The 22,004-nt window shown below is 53.7% G+C and overlaps 1 protein-coding gene across 16 annotated transcripts in view; it reads left to right on the top strand.

The window, feature by feature from the left end:
* The window catches only part of CAPN15 (calpain 15), a 58,177-nt gene that overhangs the window by 10,283 nt on the left and 25,890 nt on the right, over positions 1 to 22,004 (top strand). For 6 of the 16 annotated variants that reach the window (XM_061991840.1, XM_061991837.1, XM_061991835.1 and 3 more), the window contains one exon: positions 5,487 to 5,809. The exons of 3 other annotated variants lie outside the window; for them this stretch is intronic. In XM_061991840.1, coding sequence (XP_061847824.1) covers positions 5,634 to 5,809 — 176 coding nt within the window. In that variant the 5' untranslated portion in view covers positions 5,487 to 5,633. Of the gene's footprint in view, positions 1 to 378; positions 525 to 5,486; positions 5,810 to 15,414; positions 15,702 to 22,004 lie in introns of those variants that run through there. 7 more of the 16 variants (XM_061991843.1, XM_061991844.1, XM_061991842.1 and 4 more) reach the window with 5 other exon arrangements.

Below are 22,004 nucleotides of genomic sequence, written 5' to 3'. Positions count from 1 at the left end.
CCTGCTTCCACAGGGGCTTCGTTGCTGTTTTCACACTCGTTCAGAAAGGGACCTTCCTCCTCTTCAGGAGATGGGGTTTGAAGTTAACCCTTATCTTGAAGAAACCTTCCTTTCCACTGCTTCTCCCTCTTTTTTTTCTCCTCTCCCTCCCTGCTGCTTGTAATTAAGATGTTGATTGTCCTTTTAAATGTGTCTAATCCTTTCTCTCCAAGTGACTGGGATAGATTTCCAGTAGCTCACTGGATAATCTGTCACTGATTTGCAGAGCCCCCCGTGTAAAGGAGAGGAGGAAACTCTTTCCAGGCTTTGATGCTGGTTGCTTTGTGGCTAAGCTGGCTCTACAATAAATCTACTTTTCCTATCAATCTTTTGCTTCAGGCTTTGGACACCTCTTTCTCTGCCTGCATACTTATGAAGAGTCAGTGCTGGGCATTAAATGCAGCTCAGCCCAACTCAGCTGCCGTGTATGAGTTCCTTCTGTGTTAAAGCTGGGCCAGAACCAGTTTCAAGGCAGCTGAAAGAAGGTAAAGATGCTCACACTTGCCTTTGCATGTTCATGTCTGTGGCCAGAAAGGTGTGCTGCTGTTCTGGCCTTTGCTAAAGCGTAGCATGAAGCGTGAGGTCTGGTTCTGTGCTGGTCTAGGACTCCAGGTTAAATTATCTCCTTACCTCATTAATTGCCCATCTGGAAATCTGTTTCCAAGCAGCCAATTTAATCTAATAATACCTCTGCAAGTAGTGTAGCAATCTTGCTTCTCACCATGGTTTGGGTAAATGGCTCATCTGCAGCTTCCAGCCCCTTAGATTACCTCAAAGGTCAGAACATCTGACTGGCCTCTCTTCTCCCAGCCCTGCTGCCCCATAACAAACCTTTGGGTGGGTAAGATTTAACCCTTCTCTCTGTTTCCCCTGTCCTCCCATTTGCAGTGCTTGTGTGCTGCCTGTCATCTCAGTACCTTGTGAACCTGAAGACTTCTTGGCCCTGGAAGGGAAGGCAGTGCTTTCTGAGTCACAGGACTCTGCCCTGAGACAGGCAGGGAAGCTCTGCAGCAGAGTGTGAGGGCTGAAAACGCCTCCCATGCCCCAGCTGAGCGTGCCAACTGCTGGCCCATCCTTCCTGTCATACCTATGCCTCACACTGACCTTGGAGGTACCTTCCCACCCCTCCCAGCCAGTAGCTTTGCAAGGTACTGGAGCTTGCTGACACCTTAATTTCCTGCCAAGACTGCAGCGGTCAGGCTGCTTTGTGTTGCCAGCTTGGCAGGTGAGGGCAGGAAGAAAGAGTGACAAAACTTTGTCTCCTGTCACCAAGACACCAGGTTTGTGCAGGACACCTGCTGAGCAAGGAGCATTCCAGTTTACTTGGCTGCTTTGCAACAGGGTGACCACAGGAGCTCTTGCTGCTTTCGTTGGGTTTAGCACCTTGGATTTCAGTCAGCCCTGTGTCTGTCTGAGGTGGATGTCTTGTTGCTTGTCTTCTCTTTCCCCTCTCCCTTGTGGAGAGATTGCTCACCCTTCCTCCCCTGGAGCTACTTACCAGGGTCAGCTCAGCCTGGTGAATACAGGTCACACTCTGCTTGGTGCTGGGACCTGGCTTTGCACATCCTCAGGTTTTGCCACCCTGCCTCGTGGAGCTGGGTCCTGGCTGGCTATCACTTGCTGTGCACACAGACACTTGAGCTTCTTCTCCTTGCTTGGTTGGCACGACACCCTGCATCCTCCTTTAGTTACCCTGTGCCTGACCTCCTCTGTGACTTTAAACCTTCTTAGGCTGACATGTCTCATGCTGTGTACCTCACCCAGCCCTGCACACTGTTCCCCCAGCCCCTGTCAGCATGTGTCTCCTGCGGGGGTGGCTGGGGAGGTCTTGTGCTGTGCATGGTGGCAAGACTGGAAGAGAGCCATGGTTTGGCCATGTCTTTGTGATGTATGAAGTGATCTCCTCCAGCTTGATGTCCCAAGTCAGCCACAGCTTCTCCAGATGCACTCATCTACCCTTCAACCACTTTGTGTTTAAAGATGTGTCCTGCAGTCCCCAGAGAGGAGGCTCCTTCTGACAGGGCTGTGTGTGGGGACTGGACTCTTCAGCAACCCTTATTTCTCCCTGCAAGCAGCAGGTGCAGAGCTCCTCCTTTGCTCTTGAGGGTAAGACCAGGTCCTAGCCCATCTTAGCCAGCACCCAGGCAGGGAAGTTCACACAGCAGAGGGAGGAGAAGGGCTGGTACTTGCAGCTTCAATCCTCATGCTCTGTGGCAGGAAAAGGGGGTTGAGCAGACCCAGATCCCCACCCTTCCTGCCTCCTTGGCTTTGGGTGGTGTGACAGGAGAGCTGAGGCCCAAAGGATCAGCACTGCTGACTGGTAGGGAGGAGCAGGATTTATCTGGAAGCATCCAGACAGCTGCTCTGCTGTCCTGGCAGCAGGAAGAACTTCTATGGGAAAGCTGTGCCATCCTGAACTCAGAGCTCTAAGTGCCTCCTGCTCAAAGTGCTGAGGGGAACAGTTTGAGGAGAGGTCTGCCTGTGCAACAACAGCAGGGGTAAAAGTGGGTGTGAGCGCTTTGGAGGTGGAAAAATCCAATCTGGTTTTATTTTGGGAGCAGTATTTTGGGAGCAGTTAAGTAGTGTGAGTCGAAACCCAGCAATTATTGCAGCTGCAAGGGGCAAAAAACCCAGAACACAGACTCAGCATCTTGCTAAGGTGCTTAACTGTTCATTTCCGTGAGCCAGCTCCACCCTGCTCCAGACACTTCAGTCTGTTCACACTGCCTCTTCCTCTCCTGATTTGATAGGTGGAAGCAGTGCTTTAGTAACAAGGAGGAAAATCCTGCTCTGTCCTGCCAAGGCAGAGGAGCTCTTGGCAGTTTGCTCCCCTTGGGCAGCTGCAGCCTCCCCTGTCTGGCACAGGCAACGTGTGGCAGGGGCTCCTCCTGGGGTATCTCCCTGCACGGTGGGAGAACACCCTCAAAAGTCAGGCTGAGTGTTTCCAGAGAGGCTTGCTTGCTTTGTAGACTTCTTTCATGGACCTCTTCCTTTGCTAGAGTGTACTTTTCATCCTCACCTTTACTTCTGGCAGGCTCTTCATTGTCTCACTGATGACCAAAGGCATTCTCTGGGCTCGCCGTGCTGAGCGTGCACACGCTTTGCATTGAGCTGCTCCTCCTCCTGGTTTTGAACAGGTTTTCCCTCTACCCCAACATTTCCCTCCTCAATATTGCTCATTGGCTGCCCTCACCTGCTCTGAGGGGTGACCCTGAAGGAAAGGATTTAGTGCTTTGCCTGGAGAAATCCGATTTCACGCAGCTCTCGCAGCCCAGCAGCCCACTTAGAGCAGACACTCTTGGAGATCACTCCGACTTAGCGAGGTTATCCTCTGCCTATTTATAGCTCCCTTTCCTCTCCCCAGCTCCACCCTCTGTGGGGTTTTAAAGCAGGACTCCCAGCCTCTCCTCTCCCTGCAGAGCGTTGGCGTGGAGCTGCTGGTCGCAGCCCAGGCGGAGGAGGACGGGCCGGGACACGAGCAGCGCGTCGGGAGGCAGCGGGAATGCGGGCAGCAGGCATGTCTCTCACCCCTTGTGGTGAGCTAAAACTGCCATTTCCACAGGGAGAGGAGGAGGAGGAAGCAAAAGGTTCTGCTTTTCCAGCCTGAGAGCCAGCTGAGGAAGCGGTCTCTACGTGGAATTGCTTCGTTTGGCAGTTTAGCTGCGCTCAAGGCTGGGGGGAGGCTGTGCCATGGCTGAGCATCCTGCTGTCTGTGTTGCTCAGCCTGCTGTGGGCTGTGCAGGGCTGTGCTTCTACCCATCCTGCCTTTACTTATTGACTTCATCATGGCAGAACCTGAGCTCTGAGGTGAGAGATTTGAGTTTGTCCTTCTAAGCAGGTCTCTTAGTTACATCCATGGCTGCCAGGGCAGACAGGACAACCAACGTCTCCCGTGTCTCTTGAGCTGCTGGTACTTGGAAACACTCTTCCTCTCACACCAGGTGGATTTTCATTTAGCTAGAAAATCAGATCTGTTACCAATTAACTGCTTGAATAGCAGGAAATGAGAGGGTGAAGCACCAGGGATCCCCTTCGCTCTTTCAGTGGGGCAGGTAGCGGGAAGCGAAGCGTGGACATGTGTTGGCTGATGCACACACCAATTCAAACAAGGCCATTGAGGCAGGGAAAATGATGTTCTTGGGCTTTTTCCCTCCTCCCCCCTCCACCAAGTGTTGTTAGTCCAGGCTGATGCAGGCACATCACAGTATTAAGCTTGTAGCTCAACTGCAGCTGCTCCTTGAGCCGCCGTGTTCGAGAGTCTGTTATCTGTCAAGGCCTTTCTTCATCACTTCCATCAATCCTGGGACTGCAAAACTGTATTTTAAGAGTCTTCATTTCAGCCTTTTGATGGCACAAAGTAAAAGGTCTTGCTGTAGTTGATTCATCTCTCTAAATCCTGGTGGGTAATTGAATAAGCTCAGCTGTGCTAATGTTTTTCTTCTTCCTCGTTCCTTCTCTTTCGCTCTCTTAAATGTTCCCTTGATCCATCCCTTCTGACACACACTCAGCTTGCCTTTAAGGACACTTGTGCATGTCCAAACTTTGAATACTAGAGGTCTCCAAATGTTCCTGTAGTTGAACTGTGAAGCTTCTCAAAGAATAAATTCTACAAAGTGGGAAAGGGAGAAAGAGAAAAGGAAGAACAGGCAAAGCCCCCCCCAAACCTGCTTCTGTGGGTAGGGGCAGGCTCAGGATCAGCTACAAGGTGGCTGGAGCTGAAAGAATTTCATTGCACTGTGTGAAACAGAGGGAAAAAAATACTTGTTCAGATAGCTGGCCTGTCTGTTTTCAGCCTCTCAGTGTTAGTGGGGGACAGGAAAGCTGAGGTGTTTTATTTTACATCCCAGCAAAAGCAAATCTCCACATAAAAGCCATCAATAGCTGATAAGGAAATCCTCATGTGTCTCCTTCTCTGGAGACATTCCAACCCAGCTGGATGAGTCCCTGTGTGCCCTGCTCTAGGTGGTGCTGCTCTGGCAGGGGGGTTGCACTGGATGAGCTTTGCAGCTCCCTTCCAGCCCTTGAGATGCTGTGATGTGCAAGTCAGAGCCCAGAGGTATCAGAATAACCTCTGTGTGTGGTTGCTGAGGGCTGTGGTTTGGGCTCTGGGTGACGCTTGCTTGCCCCCTTTGCTGCTGCTTTACCACACTGCTGAGGGCTTTCTGCTGGGCTCTGCTGTGCTTTCCTCCTGCTGCTTAACTGGGGAGAGCCTCTTCTAGAGCCCCTCTACTCCCCATCTCCAGGCAGCCAAAGGTGGATCTGTTGAAGCAGCCGGATCCAGGCATCAGCAGTCATGCCGGTGTCTGGGATGAGGATCCTGCTCAGAGCATGCATTAACAGGCTTCTGAAAGTGGAGGATTGTTGCTTAAACCAAACCTTACCTTTCTCTTCCCTTTTTTTTTCTCCCTTTCTCTCTCTCTCTCTCTCTGTTTCCAACCCTTGATCAGAACCGACCTTCCCTCGTGCAGCGTGTGGGGATCTCTGCAGCAGCCCATGCCGCAGCGCCTCGCCTGTTCCGCCCGAGCCAGCCGTGCCACTGCCTTGGAGCTAACCTAGGATTAAATCCCAGCTTGGCAGGGCTGGTGGGGGGAACCATGGGGAGCTCTGCTTCATCCCTGGCAGCAGAGACCGAGTCGGACCACGGCTTCAGTAGCTCCCCGTACCCGGGGCACCCAGCCGTGAGCTGGTATAGGAGTAGTCACGGTGGCCCCGTTTGGGAAAGTGCCCTTATAACGAGGCAGCATCAGCACTTACACCATCGGGTGAGAAGGTAAGGGGGAGGGGAAGGAGCCTGCTGCTTACCTGCTTACCTCTCAGCTTGAATCTGAGGCAGGGCATTTGAGGGCCAGCTGGCTTTGCCATCCCCTTGGCTGTCGGGTGCTTGGGTTGGTTCCTCCTCAAAGCTGGATGTAAATCGGCAGGGATCTGAGTGATGCTCAGGCTGCACAGGAGCAGTGGAGGCTCCTTCCTTGGAGCAATTCAACACCCACCTGCACACATTCCTTTGTGGACCTAGGTGGGAGCTGCTTCTGCAGGGGGGTTGGACTGGATGATCTCTAAAGGTCCCTTCCAACCCCCACCACGCTGGGATTCTTTGCTTGGGGTTGCTGATGTCTCCTGCTGAATAGATCCCAGGGCATATCCCAGCTCTCCCTCACTCACCTCAGTGCTGAAGGTGGCTGCCTGGGAATGGGATCTGTCACGAGTTTGCCACGTTCTTGTGGCTCCTCTTCTTCCTGAGCTCTCACCTACACTGTAGTTGGTTGGACAGTTGTGACTCCAGGTTGAGCTGGAGGTATGTCACAAGAGTTTCTAAACCCAAAAGAGCAGGAACAGCTGTTTCCATGCAAAAAGCAGTGAAATGCTTTTGAATATCAGACCCAGGGGGAAGAAACACACCAAAACAACTCTGAAAGAGAGAGCTCAGTGTTTCCAACCCTTACTTTCTCTCCCTCCTCCATGAAATCAGCACCTCAAACGTATCTCTGAGTCCTTCCCCATCAGCCACTTGCAGTGAGGCATTTTCCTTGGCTGTTGGAGGGCTGCTGTTCTGCATTCAGTCTCTGACAGGTTGAGAGGGATGTCAAAAGCCATCTAAAAACCCTCTGCCCGGGCCCTTGGCTACAGAAGCTGGCGTGTTTTGTGCTAATAATAGCCAAGCCTTTGCCTCATGCCTTCTTTGTGTAGATTCCAGCCTGGGTGGGTGTTTGTACTTGTTTGAGTCTCTGTTTTGGAGCTTCTAGTCTTTAGGAATAGCTGCTTGCTTCTGAGTGTCCCCAAGCTGTGGCTTTCCACTGGAGGCATTTGCTGTGATGGTCACGTAGTATCTGTCGTGTAGTCCTTGTTTTCTTGCCTTTCTGCTCCTGTGAGTCCTGGGGGTCTGGTGCATGACTCTGGGAGGCTCTGAGGCAAACAGCATCATGCCTTGCTCCTTTCTAGCCCTGTCTTGGGCTAATGAGCTGTTGTCTTTGTGCTCAGTCGTGGGCATGAGCTCCCAGCAACGCTCAAAAGGCCGTTTTGAGCAGCTCCTAACACCTATCGCTGCGTGTACCATCCTTGGTGGCTGGGCTGAGCTTCTGGGCCCTCATCTGTGCTCTGTAGGTTTGTCCCCTCTCCTTTGAGCAGAGCTGGGTCCTTCCTGCAGGATTATTCCTTCTGGACTGCTGGTTCTTTCCTTGAAGAGTTGAGGATGGTGTCAAGAGCTCGCAGGTGAACACGCCCGTGCACAGCCAGTGCTGAGACTCAGCAGCTTCCAGTGCAAGGCTGGAAAGGTTGTGTGTGTGCAGCTTGGTGTGAGCCAGCTCCTGGAGGCTGTAGCTTGGAGGAGTTTGAGGAACTAAATGAACTCTTGACAGCTGGGAATCAGTTTCCTGAAGAACCAGCCTCGGTGCTGCAGCGGATGCCGGGACAAGGACAGGAACCGCCGGGCTGGGTGCAGATGAAGTCAGGGTCCTATCAGGAGTGCTGCTTTTTCCCTGCTAATTATGTACTTCCCCCTTGCTAAAGGGAGAAGAAAACTCATCCAGGCTTAATGCTGCTGGGATCCTAGAGACAAGGAAGCCAGTGGCCCTGGCTCCCTGAGCAGCACATGGCGTGGGAAGGACGCGATTAGGGAAGCGGGTTCAAAAGAGCTGCTGAGATCACCGCTGTTCCCATGGAGAAAAGGGTGAGGCAGGCTGAAGAAGCAGCAGGTGATTGTGTTCCAGAGAGGAACAGATGAGAACTCAGTCACTAGAGTAAGTCAGGGTAGGTGGCCCTGCCTCTGAATGGCCTCATCCCTGGACTCCTGCAGTGCAGGAAGGATGTGGAGTACTGGGGGAGTCAATCTGAGGCTGGACAAGGGTTCTGGGATAGACTTGGCTTTTCCTGCTGACTTTGTGTCCCTGCATGTGGCTGCCTTTGGAGCTGATAACACTTTGGCTGCTATAGAGAGGCACAGGGCCAAGTCTGCTCTGACCTGTGTCAGGAATGAACACAGACCTTCCTGGGCAGGGATGCAGGGATGCAGGCACATCACGAGTGACTCTGTGCTTGCTGAGGGAATAGGGGAAAGCTTCCCCCAGGATGGAGTGGGAATAAGGGAAGAAATCAGTGCTGTGTGGCTCTCAAGACTGTAGAAGCTGGCAGGAGGTTGCCTTGTCTTCTGCTGCCTGGATGAGGCTGGTGTTCTGGAGTTCTTTGCTGAAAACTGGTCAGGAGAGAGAAAAGGAATGGCCTCGATAGGAGTAGACTTGTGACATCCAGGTTTGAGTCCCTGCTCTCTTCTGAACCAGGCTGCATTCTCTATGTGCTAATGTCTCACCTTTTAAACAGGAGCATGTCTCTGCCTTCCCTGCTGTGCCAGGAGGACACAGCTGCTTAAACACACGAGGTACCAAACTGGTTTGGTGCTGAGGTGAGGGAGCCCTGGCCCAGGCTGCCCAGGGAGGGTGTGGAGGCTCCTTCTCAGGAGGTTTCCAACCCCACCTGGACACGTTCCTGTGCCCCCTGAGCCAGGGGAAGCTGCCTGAGCAGGGGCTGGGGCTGCAGCAGCTCTGCAGGGCCCTTCCAGCCCCCACCATGCTGTGAATTGTGAATGGTTTGTGAGCTGTGGACTTGCAGTGGCTTCTCCTGCTGCTACTGGAGGTGGCAGTGGCACCTCTCAGTGTGCATCCTTCCACATCTAAACATGGGTGTTCAGCAGCAACTGAGGCACTGCACTGTCTCCCAGATGAGATTTAAGGGAGTGTTTCTGTTCACCTCCTCATCATTCCCCAGGACTTGTGCAGAAGGACAACAGGGTCCTGTGGAGAGCTGAGAACTGCTGGAGTTCACCCCGCTCAGGAGAGGCTTTGTAGGGAACATGTTGCAGGATCTGTGTTGCTGAATCTAATCTGCCCACCACTTGGTTTCATTGAAGCTCTCAGAGCTCCTTCCTGTTGCAGAGAATAGGCATTTTCTGGGGTTTCCCATGGCATTCTGCAAAAGCTTGGTATTTTTCTCTAAAAGCCTCTTGAGAATGAACCACCTCTGGGCCTCGATGAGTGTGGAGGGAGGAACAGGCTCTTCTGGCTTTGTATATATGCTAAAAATATATCAATCCCTCTGCATTTAGGCAGAAGTGAGGAGAGCTGCCTTTGTTGGTGGCAGCTGGTGGGAGGGCACTTGCAGTACCACCCTCCCTGCTCTTCCAGAAGCACCACTTACCTCTGGAGAGAAGCCCAGAGCAAAGCACCTGGCACCTCTAAATGCATGAGGAGCAGCAAGTCAGAGCTGCTGGGGAGCTCCACAGAGCCCTGTCTCAGGGACTTTGGGCTGTGTTGAGGCTGGAGGAGATGTTAGTAACAGGACACCAGCATCCCAGTAAGAGGCAGGGAGCCATATGGAGGGGGAATGTGGTTGTGTGCAGCTCTTTCTCATCCCCTTGTGCTGTAATGGTGTGTGGAAGATGTGTTTCTTGTTGGAGAAACCAAGGCCCAGGGGAAATGTGGCATGTCTGGGCAGAAAAGCAACTGGTAAAGCAAGAGATGACTGTACAGGGTTTCCCTGCCTCTGGTTTCTGTCATTGGAGCTCAGGAGGTCTGACAGCCCCAGTGGGCCTGAGTCCATGGAGCACAGGTACCCTGACAGAGCTGGGGTTGGGGCAGGCACAGGTTCCCTGGCTTTTCATCAGCAATCTTGGGTGGATTTGGGTGTTCCCAGAGAGCTGATTTTGCACCTTGCAAGAATCACAGGCTGATTGAGTTTGGAAGGGGCCTCGAGCTGGTCCAGCTCCCCTCCCAAGCCTCCATGCAAAGAACAGAGACCTGTGTGGCTGGGGAAGAGCTGGGCATAACCAAAATCTGCTCTGCCTCTCCACAGAGGATAGATAAGGAGGGAAAAAGAGGCCACTGTTCCAAACCACAAGGGTGCTGCCATGAGCTCTGGTACTTAGGACATGCCTGTTGACAGCAGAGGGAAGCTTGTGTTGCCCAGGTGCTGCAGTGAGGTGGGTGCCTCCCTGTGTGGGTTGTGCTCCCCCTGGAAGTTGCTGTGGCATGGAAGTTCAGCTGGGATTTGGGTGGCTGGGGATGCTCTAATGACCATCTAATGAAGTTATGGTGGAAACCTGCTTGATGGGAACATTGGGCTTGTAACTGCTTGTGAGTTCTCAGCAAAGGGCCTGGAAGAGTGTCTTGCTGAAGGTGCCAGGGAGTTGGCAGCATGGGACACTTTCATCTGCCTCAGGCTTCCAGTCCTGCCTGTCCACTTTCCATGCTGGCTGCTCCAGCAGTCCACTCACTCCCAAAGCCTTTCAGTTGTTTCATTTGATGTTACTTTTAGCTCTGGAGCCATGAAGAAAAGCACAGAACAGCAGAGACCCAAGTTCTCAACAGGTACCCAAACAAACTCTCCCTTTGCTCCCCATCTGCCCTCCCAATCTTCCCCATTTCCATTTCCCACAAGTGCAGCTAAAGCTGTCCTGCCTGCTTACCCTCTCTTTTGGGCTGCTCCTGACTGTGGCAGCTGAGCAATCCTGCTCCAGGGAAGTAAGTTCAAGTCCTTCTGCAGGTGTTGGGTGATTTTTGCCGTGGTGCTCTCGGGGTGCTGCAGTGCCTGGAGGAGGTTGGCATCCAGCTGTGCACAGATCTGTGGTCCTTCTCCTCTTCATCTCTTTTTGGGAAGAGGTCCTGGAGGTGCAGTTTTGCTGTGAAGGCAGCTGGCCTCTCAAGCTCTGTGCTGCAGCAGTGTGTGGCTGGAGGGGCCTGGTAGAGCCCTCTGGTACTCTGTTTGGAGCAGGCATGTTTCCAGGTGCAGGTGGGGTGGGAGAGGGATTGGTAGGTGGTGAATTGCTTGAGGTTTATTGTTTCTTAGGAGTAGAGATCTCTTTTTTTTGCTCCTTTGCCTTTTCTTGGCTGCAGAGCCAGGAGCTTGGTCTAGTGTTTGATGGCTAATCACTTGCCCCTCTGAGAGGTGTCACACCTGGAGCTGTGACGCAGTCTCAGTCCTCCAGAAGGAGCTGATGGATGGATGTGATGACAGCAGGAAACTCAGGAGCCTGGCTGAGCTGCTGCAAGGAAGGAGACACTGTGGGAAAGTGTGTGTGTGGTGTTCTTAGGGTCACACAGCACAGCTGGGGTGGAAACTACAAGCCCAGGCACCTGACATTGTGCAGCATCTGTCCTGGAGGAAGGTGGATCTGCATGAACCTCAGGCTCCTGCTGTTGTGGGCTTGTCAGAGAGGGGATGAAGGTAGAAACAGCCTCCTGCTTTCTACCCCTGGGGCAGGCAGGGAGGTCTCTTCCCCTCTGAGCTGTTCAGTGCCCAGGTGTTTCCTGGATTCCTTTCAGCATTCATTGCTTTCCTCCACAATGATCAGGTCCTGCTTGCTGCAAAAGGCACAGGCTGGCTTTCTCTGACCAGTAACTCAGTCTGGTTTGACACTGGTGCCTCTGGGCTGGGATCTCTGGCCACAGTGGTTCTGAAGTGGAGAGGGGAAGACACACAGAGCTGCAGCCCCCCTCCTCCATCCCCCACTGCAAGTGCTGAAAGGCCCTGGCACTGAAAGGCTGCCTTGATCCCATGGGGGCTGGAGGCTGCTGCTGGTGCATGGAGGAGATGGAGGGGAGTGTGTGCTGAATGAAGCCTCTGCAGGCCTTTGTTCCCTCGGATGAAACAGCCCCCCTGATGCCAGGCCACAGCCAACAGAAGGGCAGTTGTTCAAGGGACACAGAGAGAAAAGATAAGCACTAGTTGGATCATAGAATCACAGAGTCATTTGGGTTGGCAAAGCCCCTGAAGCTGCTGCAGTCCCAGCCCTGCCCTCACCCTGCCCAGCCCAGCACTGACCCACAGCCCTCAGCACCTCAGCCCCACGCCTTTGGGATCCCTCCAGGGCTGGGCACTGCCCCAGCTCCCTGGGCAGCCTGGCACAGGGGCTCACACCCCTCTCAGGGAAACAGTTGTGCCTCAGCTCCAGCCTCAGCCTCCCCTGGGGCAGCTGCAGCCCATTGCCTCTTGTCCTGTCATTGCTGCCTGGGGAGCAGAGCCCGACCCCCAGCTCCCTGCAGCCTCCTGGCAGGGAGTGTCAGAGAGTGCTGCTGGCTGCCCTCAGCCTCCTCTTCTCCAGCCTCAGCACCCCCATTCCCTCAGCCCCTCCCCAGCACCCTTGTGCTCCAGCCCCTTCCCCAGCTGCAGCCCCTCAGTGTCCCTGTGGCAGTGAGTGAGGGGCCCAGCACTGACACAGCCCTGGAGCTGCAGCCTCCCCAGGGCCCAGCACAGGGGCACAACCCCTGCCCTGCTCCTGCTGCTTCCTTGCTGTGTATCTTCCCTCCTGATTCCTTGGGACACCGAGGAGAAGACCCTTTAGTTCAGAGCCCTGCTGACACATGCAGCCCTGGGACCTCCCATGGGATCTCTGCCACCAGCTGTAGCAATTCGAGCCCTCTTTAACCTTCCCTGCTGAGGAGCTGAGGCTGCTGCTGCTTTACCCCACAGCTGCTGTGTCCAGCTGTGGGAAGGGACAAGTGTGGAAACATTTGGTGCTTCTGAAGTGTGGAAAAGAGGGTTTTCTGCAGGAGCTGCATGGTTGCAACCCCTGACACAGAGTGGACTGAGCATTGCTGCTGTGGCCCGTGTCCTGACATGCATTGGGTACAGCATTGCTCCACACACCACCCCTGGAGGATCTCCCAGCAAAGCTGCCCATCCTGTGGGTTATGCTTTCCCAACAGCAAACATTTAGCTGCTTTGTGTCCTGTAGGCATGCTGGTGTGGAGCAGCAGCCCCTGGCTCGCTCAGCACGTGTGTGAGTGGCTGTTGAGGGACTGCTGATGGGGTGGGGAGGGCACAGCAGCTGACAGCACCCATCTGTCTTGTGCAGCATTCCTGTCTGCTGCAGGCAGGGCACGTGTGCTCCTGCTTTCCTCTCTGTCCTGTGGCTGTCAGGTTGGCAGTGCTGTCCTTCAGGCTGTCCTTGAGGAGCACAGTGTGCTGAGGGTACCCAAGAGCTGTTTGTGAGCCTCCATGTGACTCGAGGAGGTTCAGGAGCTTGAAACAAGAGCAGGAGCTGCACACCTTGGTAGGATGTGCTGTGTCCTGCTGCAGGGAAGGGCTGCTGAGCTGATAGAGGAGCCTCAGTGTGGCCTCTGCTGTGTTGCTGCCATGGCAGGATACTTCTCTGTGCTCATGTGAGAGTGAAGTGCATGTCCTGGAGCCAGGAGCATCCTCTGGCTTCCAGCTCTCAAAGCACTGACTGGACCATGTGTCATCTTTACAAGGCAGTAAACACTGCTGTGGTCTGAATTACAGAGTCCTGCTGGGTACAGTATAACTTGTAGGGGCTTCCCTGGCAATTACTACCTGCCTGACTGCCTGAGGAGTCAGCCAGATGTGGTTTGGGCCCAGTCAAGGTGTCAATGTAGCTCTAGAGCACAGGGGATGAACAGGAGGAGCAAGTTGGAATGCTGGGTGGTTGTGTGGCTCAGCCTGCATCAAGCACAGCATTGTTCTGCCTGCTCCTGGCTCTTCCAGCTCCACATAACCCATCCAATGCTCCTTGCTGTGAATCCAGCTGGGGTTGGAAACCTCCTGAGCAGGAGCCTCCACACCCTCCCTGGGCAGCCTGGGCCAGGGCTCCCTCACCTCAGCACCAAACCAGTTTGTGTCCTTGTGTTTGAATGGAACTGTTTGTGTCCCAGCTGATGTCCATCACCCCTTGTCCTGGCCCTGGGCACCACAGAACAAAGTGTCCCCCCATCCTGCTGACACCCAGCCTTTAGGTACTTGTCAGTGCTGCTGAGGTGCCCCTGAGCTCAGGCTTCTCTTCTCCAGGCTGAACAGCCCCAGGGCTGCAGCCTTTCCTCCTCACACACATGTTCCATCCCCTCAGCACCTTGGTGTCCCTGCACTGGCCTCTCTGCAGCAGTTCCCTGTCTCTCTGGAGCTGGGGAGCCCAGAACTGGCCACAGGACTCCAGCTGAGGCCTCAGCAGGGCAGAGCAGAGGCAGCAGAACCTCCCTTCCCCTGCTGCCCACACTCTTCTTCACACACCCAGATGCTGTTGGCTTCTTGCCCATGAGGGCATGTTGCTGGCTCAGTTTGTTCTCCCCCAGCACTCCCAGGTCTCTCCTGGAGCTGCTCTCCAGCAGCTCACCCCCAGCCTGTCCTGCTGCAGGGGGTTGTTCCTCCCCAGCACATTTCAAGCCATTCTCTGCCTGCTGTGTTTATTGAGCCTAATGCTTAAGCTGCTGTGGAGATGGATGGGTTTCTCTTTACCTTGTATGAGCCTCTCTGTGAACTGAGCCCAGGTATTAGCATTGCAACAACTGAAGGCTGGAGCAGAGCAGGGTGGTTTATTCAATGGAGATGGGAGAGATGGGAGCAGACAGCTTGTAAATGTGCTTTTGCTCCTGATCCATTTCCCCTCCCTCCTCTCTCTTTCTCTCCCCCCACCACTTTCCCAGCTTTATTTTAACAACATTACAAATTGCAGCATAAATCTCAGCTGAGCAGCAGTCTGAGTTGATGGCCACCAGTAAATCTGCTCTTCCAGCCTCCCCTCATGACAGAGAAGCTGCACTGGGAGTAGGGCTCTGGGGCAGCCCTGAGTGTGCCTGATTTACAGTCCCATCAGGTTTTCCTGGCTCATTCCAGTTTAACCTTAGTCCCACATCTCTCTAGTCCTGGGAAGGAGGGAAATTCTCCCCCAGCCACTTGGCACCTTGGAAAAGCTTGTGAAACAGCCTCAGACAGGGTGAGAGGGATGCCAGCATAAATGGCAAGTGCTGCTGTTGGAGTGTGTGACATCTGAAGTGGTTCCTTGTTCTTAAAGGTAGTTGAAGGTGCTCTTCCTCTGGGCTGATGGACCTGTACTTCCCAGCTACCCTGCCCATGCAGGAGCTTTTGCTTTCTGATGCAGAATGTGTCTGTCTGGGGCTGTGCTATGGGGAATGGAAGAAAAAGCCCCAAGTGGTGTGTGAAGGACAAAACTGTGGCCATTTAGTTCATGCAAAGGATTTGGTTGAACAGGAGCCAGCAGTGTGCCCAGGTGGCCAAGAAAGCCAAGGGCATCCTGGCTTCAGCAGGCCCAGGACATAGGGATTGTCCCCCTGTGCTGGGCTCTGCCACATTCACCCACAGCCCTCAGCACCTCAGCCCCACGCCTTTGGGATCCCTCCAGGGCTGGGCACTCCCCCAGCTCCCTGGGCAGCCTGGCACAGGGGCTCACACCCCTCTCAGGGAAACAGTTCTGCCTCAGCTCCAGCCTCACTCTCCCCTGGGCCAACTGCAGCCCATTGCCTCTTGTCCTGTTGCTTGTACCTGCAGACCTGCTCCCTGCAAGCACTAAAGAGGGAGAAGAGACCAACCTTCCCCCTCCCTAAATCCCAGGCTCAGGTGTATGTTTTGTTCTCACAGGTTTCCCCCACATACTTGCAGAAACCCTTCAACAGCTGTAAGAAACCACATGCCCCTGTTATTTAAACACAGCAGATGAAGCTGGAAAAGCCTCCCAGGAACACCTGGAAGTTCCCCACCTGTGGAAACTGAGCAGTTAAAGGAGCTGGATGTGTAGTGGAAAGGAGAGAAGGGAGAAGAGCCCATAAAGACAGTGTCAGCAGAAAAAAGGATTGTTGGCAAGTCTTTCATCTTCCCATTGGCAGAGCTCAGATGCAACTCCAGCTGCTTTCCATCCTGGGATGCAGGCAAGTGTGTGCTCCCACGCTTGGTGTTAGTGCTTGCAGAGAGCCAGGTCTGCATTGACCTGAGATTTGGAAAGGATTATGCTGGTAAGGAGCAACAAGTTAAAGAATGGTGAAAGAGCATTGCCAGGACTTCACAAATTTGTGTTTGGTTTCTGGACTCAGCTTGAGTTTAGTGGTTGGGGTGTGTCAGTGCCTTGGTTGCTGTTTGGGTGATGAGCCTCATGGAAGGAGAACTCAACACTCTCCCAAATGCTGCTGTGTGCTGCAGGCCCAGGGCTGCACACATGCATACACAGAAGTGTGTGCAGGCACAGGGCTTGGTGTTTCCAGGTGCTAGCAGCAGTGGGAAAGTCATTCCCAGTTCTGTCCAGAACCTCTCCAGTTGCTTTGTGGGAAGAGGAACTCTGGCAGCCAGGCAGGTGTTGCAAGGAGGAAGAGGGTGCAGCTATATCTGTGCATTCACTGGAGACCAAATGGATGCTGGAATTGTGTCAAGGAGGGATTTCTGTGCTGCTGCCTCTGCTCTCTTGGCTAAGCCAGACCCCCAGCATCCCAGATCCTTATTGGTACAGGTCCTCTCACAACTTAAGAGCCTTTATTTCCAGACCTCCTCAACTGTGGGCTCTCCACAGCCAACTTGAACCTCACTTAGAACCTCACTTAGAACCTCACTTAGAACCTCACTTAGAACCTCACTTAGAACCTCAAGATGCAAATGCAAACATCCCACCTGTGCCAAGCTGCCACTTGAACCCCTTTTGAGGCTGAAGGGTTGAGAGATGAGCCCTGTTAGAGAGGTGCCAGGCTGTATGAGTGCTGTGCTAGGGCCCTGCTGCTCCCTGGCAAGCAGCAATCCCACACATCCCACCAGGATCCCACGTGGGTGGGCAGGTATCTTTTTGCAGCCTGGTTCTTCTGAGTTGCTGATCATTTCTACTCTGTGAGTGATGCATATATGGTTTGACTGCCAGTAGCCTCCCCTCCCTGCTCCAGCACATAAGCCTCTGTGTGGTACACCAGCTTTGACAGAAAGGGCCAACCCTGCTGCAGGCTTTCACCCTTTGTCACAATAAATTGCTTCTTCCTCCTAGTACGTGGAGGAGATGCTGGTTTGTTTGCCTTGAGCCTGAACAGCACCTGAGGCAGCTTCTCCTCCCTTGTTCTTGCTCTGCATGAGCCTGGAAGGAGAGCAGAGCCTGCAGGCTGCAGCATTGCAACGGGCTCCCAAACACACAGCTGATGCTGCAACAGTTTTTGTGCAGTCTTGCATTCATCTGCTTGACCTGCCATAACCTGGGAAGGAGAAAGGAGCTGGAGAAGGTGCAGAGGAGCTGGAAAGTTGGGAGCCTTTTGAGAGGTTGGTGGGGTTTGCTGTTGTTAAAGCCTCTGCTGCTTGCTCTAGCCCAGGCTGACTGAGCAAGCCCTCAGCCCCAGGTCAGTAGAGTGTGGAGGGATGTGGCTGCAGTGCAGCAGGCTGCAGCAAGCCTTCCTGCATGTGTTTCCCAGCACCTGGCACTCAATGTGAGTGCACTTGAAAGTTGGATGAGGAGCCAAGGACTTGGTGGGAAGAGCAAGTGGGTGCATGTGTGTGTAAAATGCAGTGCCCAGTTCATCTGGGACAGTGCCCTGGGCTCCTGCTCTGTGCATGGAGCTTCTCCTCTGGGATCAGTGTTCTTTGGAGGGGCTGCAGGTGTGGTTCCTGGAATAGAAGAGAGAACATGCAGAATTGCCCTCTGGTCTCTTGTCAGAAAGGAGCTGCTCAAGCATGTTGAAAGGCAGCAGGACTTGTTAGTTGGTGGCATTGGCTCTGGGAGGAACCTCCATCTTCACCGTTTCCCTTGCTGCCAGGTGACATTTGTAGTGTAGCTGTGGTGGCTTTACTGCTGTGCCCTGATCCAACCATAGGCTGGACTCCAGGGATGTTTGGACTTGCCAGAGTCCCTCTCACTTTCTCTGTCCCTTGGCAATCTTTCTGTCACTACACTGAGGGGCTGCAGCATGGCCAGACAGGGCTGGAGCACAAGGGGGCTGGGGAGGGGCTGAGGGAATGGGGGTGTTGAGCCTGGAGAAGAGGAGGCTGAGGGCAGCCAGCAGCACTCTCTGACACTCCCTGCCAGGAGGCTGCAGGGAGCTGGGGGTCGGGCTCTGCTCCCCAGGCAGCAATGACAGGACAAGAGGCAATGGGCTGCAGCTGCCCCAGGGGAGGCTGAGCTTGGAGCTGAGGCACAACTGTTTCCCTGAGAGGGGTGTCAGCCCCTGTGCCAGGCTGCCCAGGGAGCTGGGGGAGTGCCCAGCCCTAGAGGGATCCCAAAGCCCTGCAGCAGAGGTGCTGAGGGTCAGTGCTGGGCTGGGCAGGGTGAGGGCAGGGCTGGGACTGCAGCAGCTCCAAGGGCTTTGCCAGCACAAACGATTCTGTGATTCCTCCATTCTGCAGATCAGTGCAAAGCTTGTTGGCTGGGTCATTAAGCATGAGCTGCTCTCCCCAGGCACAGGACTGGCTCAGGTTTTCATTAAGGCCTGTTAATCATGCTGAGTTGAGCCTGGCAGGCCCTGGCCCTGGCCGCAGTGCCCCGAGGTGTGAGGCTCCGCTGGCGCTGCCCGCGGGGGTTGGCAGCTGCAGGGAGGATGCTCGTGTTCTGGCGTGGGACAGTGCTGCTGCACAACTTGGCAGAGTGGCCCTGAGAAGTTTCCTCAGGAACAATGCCCAGCAGCACTGCCAGGAGCTGGGCTGATGGCCAAGTTAAAGCCCCAGGAGAGGAGGAGGAGGAGGCTCTGCTTCCCACCTCTGCCAGGCTGCAGCTCCATTCTCCTTCAGCTCAGACCTCCTGGAAACACAACCCTTTCCCTCCATCCCAAGTGGTACTGAGTTCTTGATTGCTGTTGGTTTTGTCTTAATCACACCTTGGAGCTATGCCTTCATGTCTTTTTTCTTCAAGGAGAATTTAAGGGGGGTGGAAAAAAGGTTGTTTGTGAAGGCAATAGCAGCCTGCCCTGTGCAGCTGGTTGTGGGCAGGGCTGGGAACTGGGGAGACAAAAGGAGAGAGAGGAGCTCAGCAGGGTCCTCCCACCTCCTTCCCCATGGCTGTGTTGCACAGCCACTGCCCCACAAGCCCTGCAGGGCCATGTGAGGGGGCAGGCAGCCCTCCCCAGACTTACATGGCATCCTCCAACAGCAGCATTTTGCCTTTCAGGCCTCACAGGCAGCAAATAGCTTTGAATTTCCTTTTCATCCTGGGAAGAAAGGATTGAATTTTCTCTCTGAAAGTACAGGCTGGTGTTTTGGAGCTGAGCTGGTAGGACTGGCTGTGAGAGGAAGGTGGGAGTGTGGAGTTCACTCACACAGCATCACCCTCAGCTCCTCCATCCTGTCCTGTGCCATGCTCACCAGAGATGAGATGTTCTGAGAGATGTCCTCTAATCCATCCCATCCCATCCCATCCCATCCCATCCCATCCCATCCCATCCCATCCCATCCCATCCCATCCCATCCCACCTTTCATCTGAAATGCTTCCACTTGAGCTCTTCTGAGCATCCCTCCCACTTTCCCAACCCAAGCATCACAGATGGTCATTGCTAGGCTGCTGCCCCATCCTGGTGTGCCTGGGCAGGCTGGCATTCCCCTGGCAGTCTCCAGGTGTAGATAGCAGGTGAGAAAGGGCTTGCTGAGAAGGGTTGATGGCAGAACCAGCCCAGCAACTCTGCAGGGGAGAGTTAAGAGGCACTAACAGAGAGCTCAGAGGAAGACCTCTCAGCCATGGCATGTGAGGGAGTGACACTCATCCTTGATGGAGCACAAAAGGAAATGTCTCCTTGGTATGTCAGCCTTGTTTAGGTCTCCTCTATGTGTTGAAGACAGCAAAGTCTTTCCCTTCTTCCTCTCTGGGCCAAAGCCATGATGATGAGCACATTCTGTGGCCTCCCTGGGTACTGTTTAATGCCACTGTTAATGCTCCCAGAGAGGCATTGGCCATGTGCTGCTCCTCCCTGGGCTCTTCTCCTGCTTCATTGCTGTTCCCATTTTTTGTGCTCTGTTCTGTTGGCTTTTAAACAAAACCCTGCCACCATTTCAGATGAATTGATGCCATGGCAGTAGTAAAGAGCATCATCTTCCCAGCTGTTCCTCCCCAGCATCCTGCTAGTCCTCTTAGCACATTGGCCATAAATCCTCTCCCTATTCTTGCTGTAGAGAAATCAGAGGATATCTTGAGGATATCTGTGTTCCTGTCAGCAGTGGCACCTGGATGGTGTGTCCTGCTCACATGGTCAGTGTTGAGCTGCTCACCAGATCAACAGGGAGCCCTCGTGACTGACCCCAAGAGGGGCAGCTGCCTCTAGGGTGTGATTTGGCTTCATGTCACTCCAGGTATGTTTGTTCTCCATTCCTGTGGGCACAGGAGGCCATTAGGTGCCTCTGGTGTCTCCCACCTTCTTCCTTGCACACCTTGGGGTGTGAAGGACGTTGCTGCACGGAGGGGTTGTGCTACAGCTGATCCCAGAGGATTCAGTCTGTGCTGGGTGCGTGGTCAGATCAGTGCTACCCTGTCAATCCTTGATGTGCTGCTACTTGACATGCCTGGGCTCTGTTTGCTCTGTAAGAATCTCTTCTGCTGTGTTCAAAGAGACAGAGTTTTTTGGGCTGAGATTTGAGGCTGAACACTGCAGCCAGGTCAGCAGGCATTGCTCCTCCTCTGCCAGACCTGAACCAGTTTGGCCTTTGACTGGAGCCTGTCTCTCTGCCTGGCAGTTGAATTGCTTCTCCTCTCACCCTCATTCATGTTTTTCTCACTTCATCTATATTACCAACCAGGGGAGGTGTCTACCACAGCTGACCCTTCATAGGCTTTTGAAGTTTTACAAGCAGAGGGAAGGGTTTATGGGCCAGTCAGGGAAAGATTAAATACATTTTTTGGAGCCCCTGCCCTTCCTTCAAAGTCTTACCCTCCCTTCTCACAGTTTGAAACCTGTTGTTCTTTCCCTCAGGAGTGTTCAGGCTTCTCTACATGTGGATAATTGCAAACTCCCTCCTGCTGAGGAGGTTGAAGTGAAACTGCAATGCACATTTGTACTAAATCTGTTGTCTCCATCAGTGGGTGTGCATCAGCTGGCACATGTGCACAGCCAGGAGCAGCCCTGCTGCAGGTCTTTGGAGTCTTGTCACTGAATATTGTGTCCAGTTGCAGAAGGACAGGGAGCTGCTGGAGAGAGTTCAGTGCAGGGCCACAGAAATGCTGGAGTGGAGCATCTGCCTTGTGCTGAAAGGCTGAGGGAGCTGGGGCTCTGCAGCTTGGAGGAGCCTGAGGGGTGAGCTCAGTCATGTTACAGATCCATCAAGGGTGGGTGTGAGGAGGCTGGAGCCAGGCTGTGCTCAGGGATGGCCAGTGACAGGACAAGGGGCAATAGATATAAACACAAGAGGTTCCAAAGCAACACAAGGACAAAGTTGTTCTCTGTTGAGGTGAGGGAGCACTGGCAGGGGCTGCCCAGATGGGCTGTGGAGGCTCCTTCTCTGGAGACATTCCAACCCAGCTGGATGAGTCCCTGTGTGCCCTGCTCTAGGTGCTGCTGCTGTGGCAGGGGGGTTGCACTGGGTGAGCTCTGCAGGTCCCCTCCATCCCTTGAGGTGCTGTGATTGTGGTATCAACCTTCTTCCTTGGTGGCTGATGTCAGGTCCTGGACAGTAGAAGGTTGAGGAGGTTGGTTTGGTTCATGGGCATTGCCACCCTTTCCCTTGGCCTTGTTTAAAAGCTGAGTCTGAAGGGCATGAATCTGAGTTAGGGCAGCTCTCATAATCCTCCTGTATCCACACAATGTTGGCAAGCCCCTCACCCAGGTTGGGTTGTGGATCAGTTTCTCAGTGGTGGCTGGGTGTGAAAGCCTGGGCCCTTCTGAGCTTTTCTAGATAAGGCACCTTGCAAACAGAGGATGGTTTTATTCAGCAGCAGATGGGTCAGGTGCATCACCCTGGTCTGTGGGGTTGCAGTGGAGCCTGAACCTTCATTTTAGGTGCTGTTAAGTTTGCTGGACAACTCTGTTTTACACAGGAAGCTTTGTGGGACACTGCTCAGGCCAAAGATGGAGTGTAACTCTAAAAACCATACAAGGCAGCACAAACAATCTTTACCAGGCTTTGTGAAGAAGAAAATTGCTGTTCTCTAAGTGCTCCCTTGCTCAGAGACTGCAAGAAGCTGAAGCTACAACATAACTTGTGTCTCTCAGCCTCCTGGGTTGCTGCAGGTCTCTCTGGGCTGATGGGATTTAACAGCAGCAGCAACAACAAATAGCTTTGAATTCTTGTGTAGCAT

The sequence above is a fragment of the Colius striatus genome, chromosome 3 (assembly GCF_028858725.1).
Source record: "Colius striatus isolate bColStr4 chromosome 3, bColStr4.1.hap1, whole genome shotgun sequence".
Taxonomy (NCBI): Eukaryota; Metazoa; Chordata; class Aves; order Coliiformes; family Coliidae; genus Colius; species Colius striatus.
This window is presented reverse-complemented; position numbering and strand designations above follow the sequence as displayed.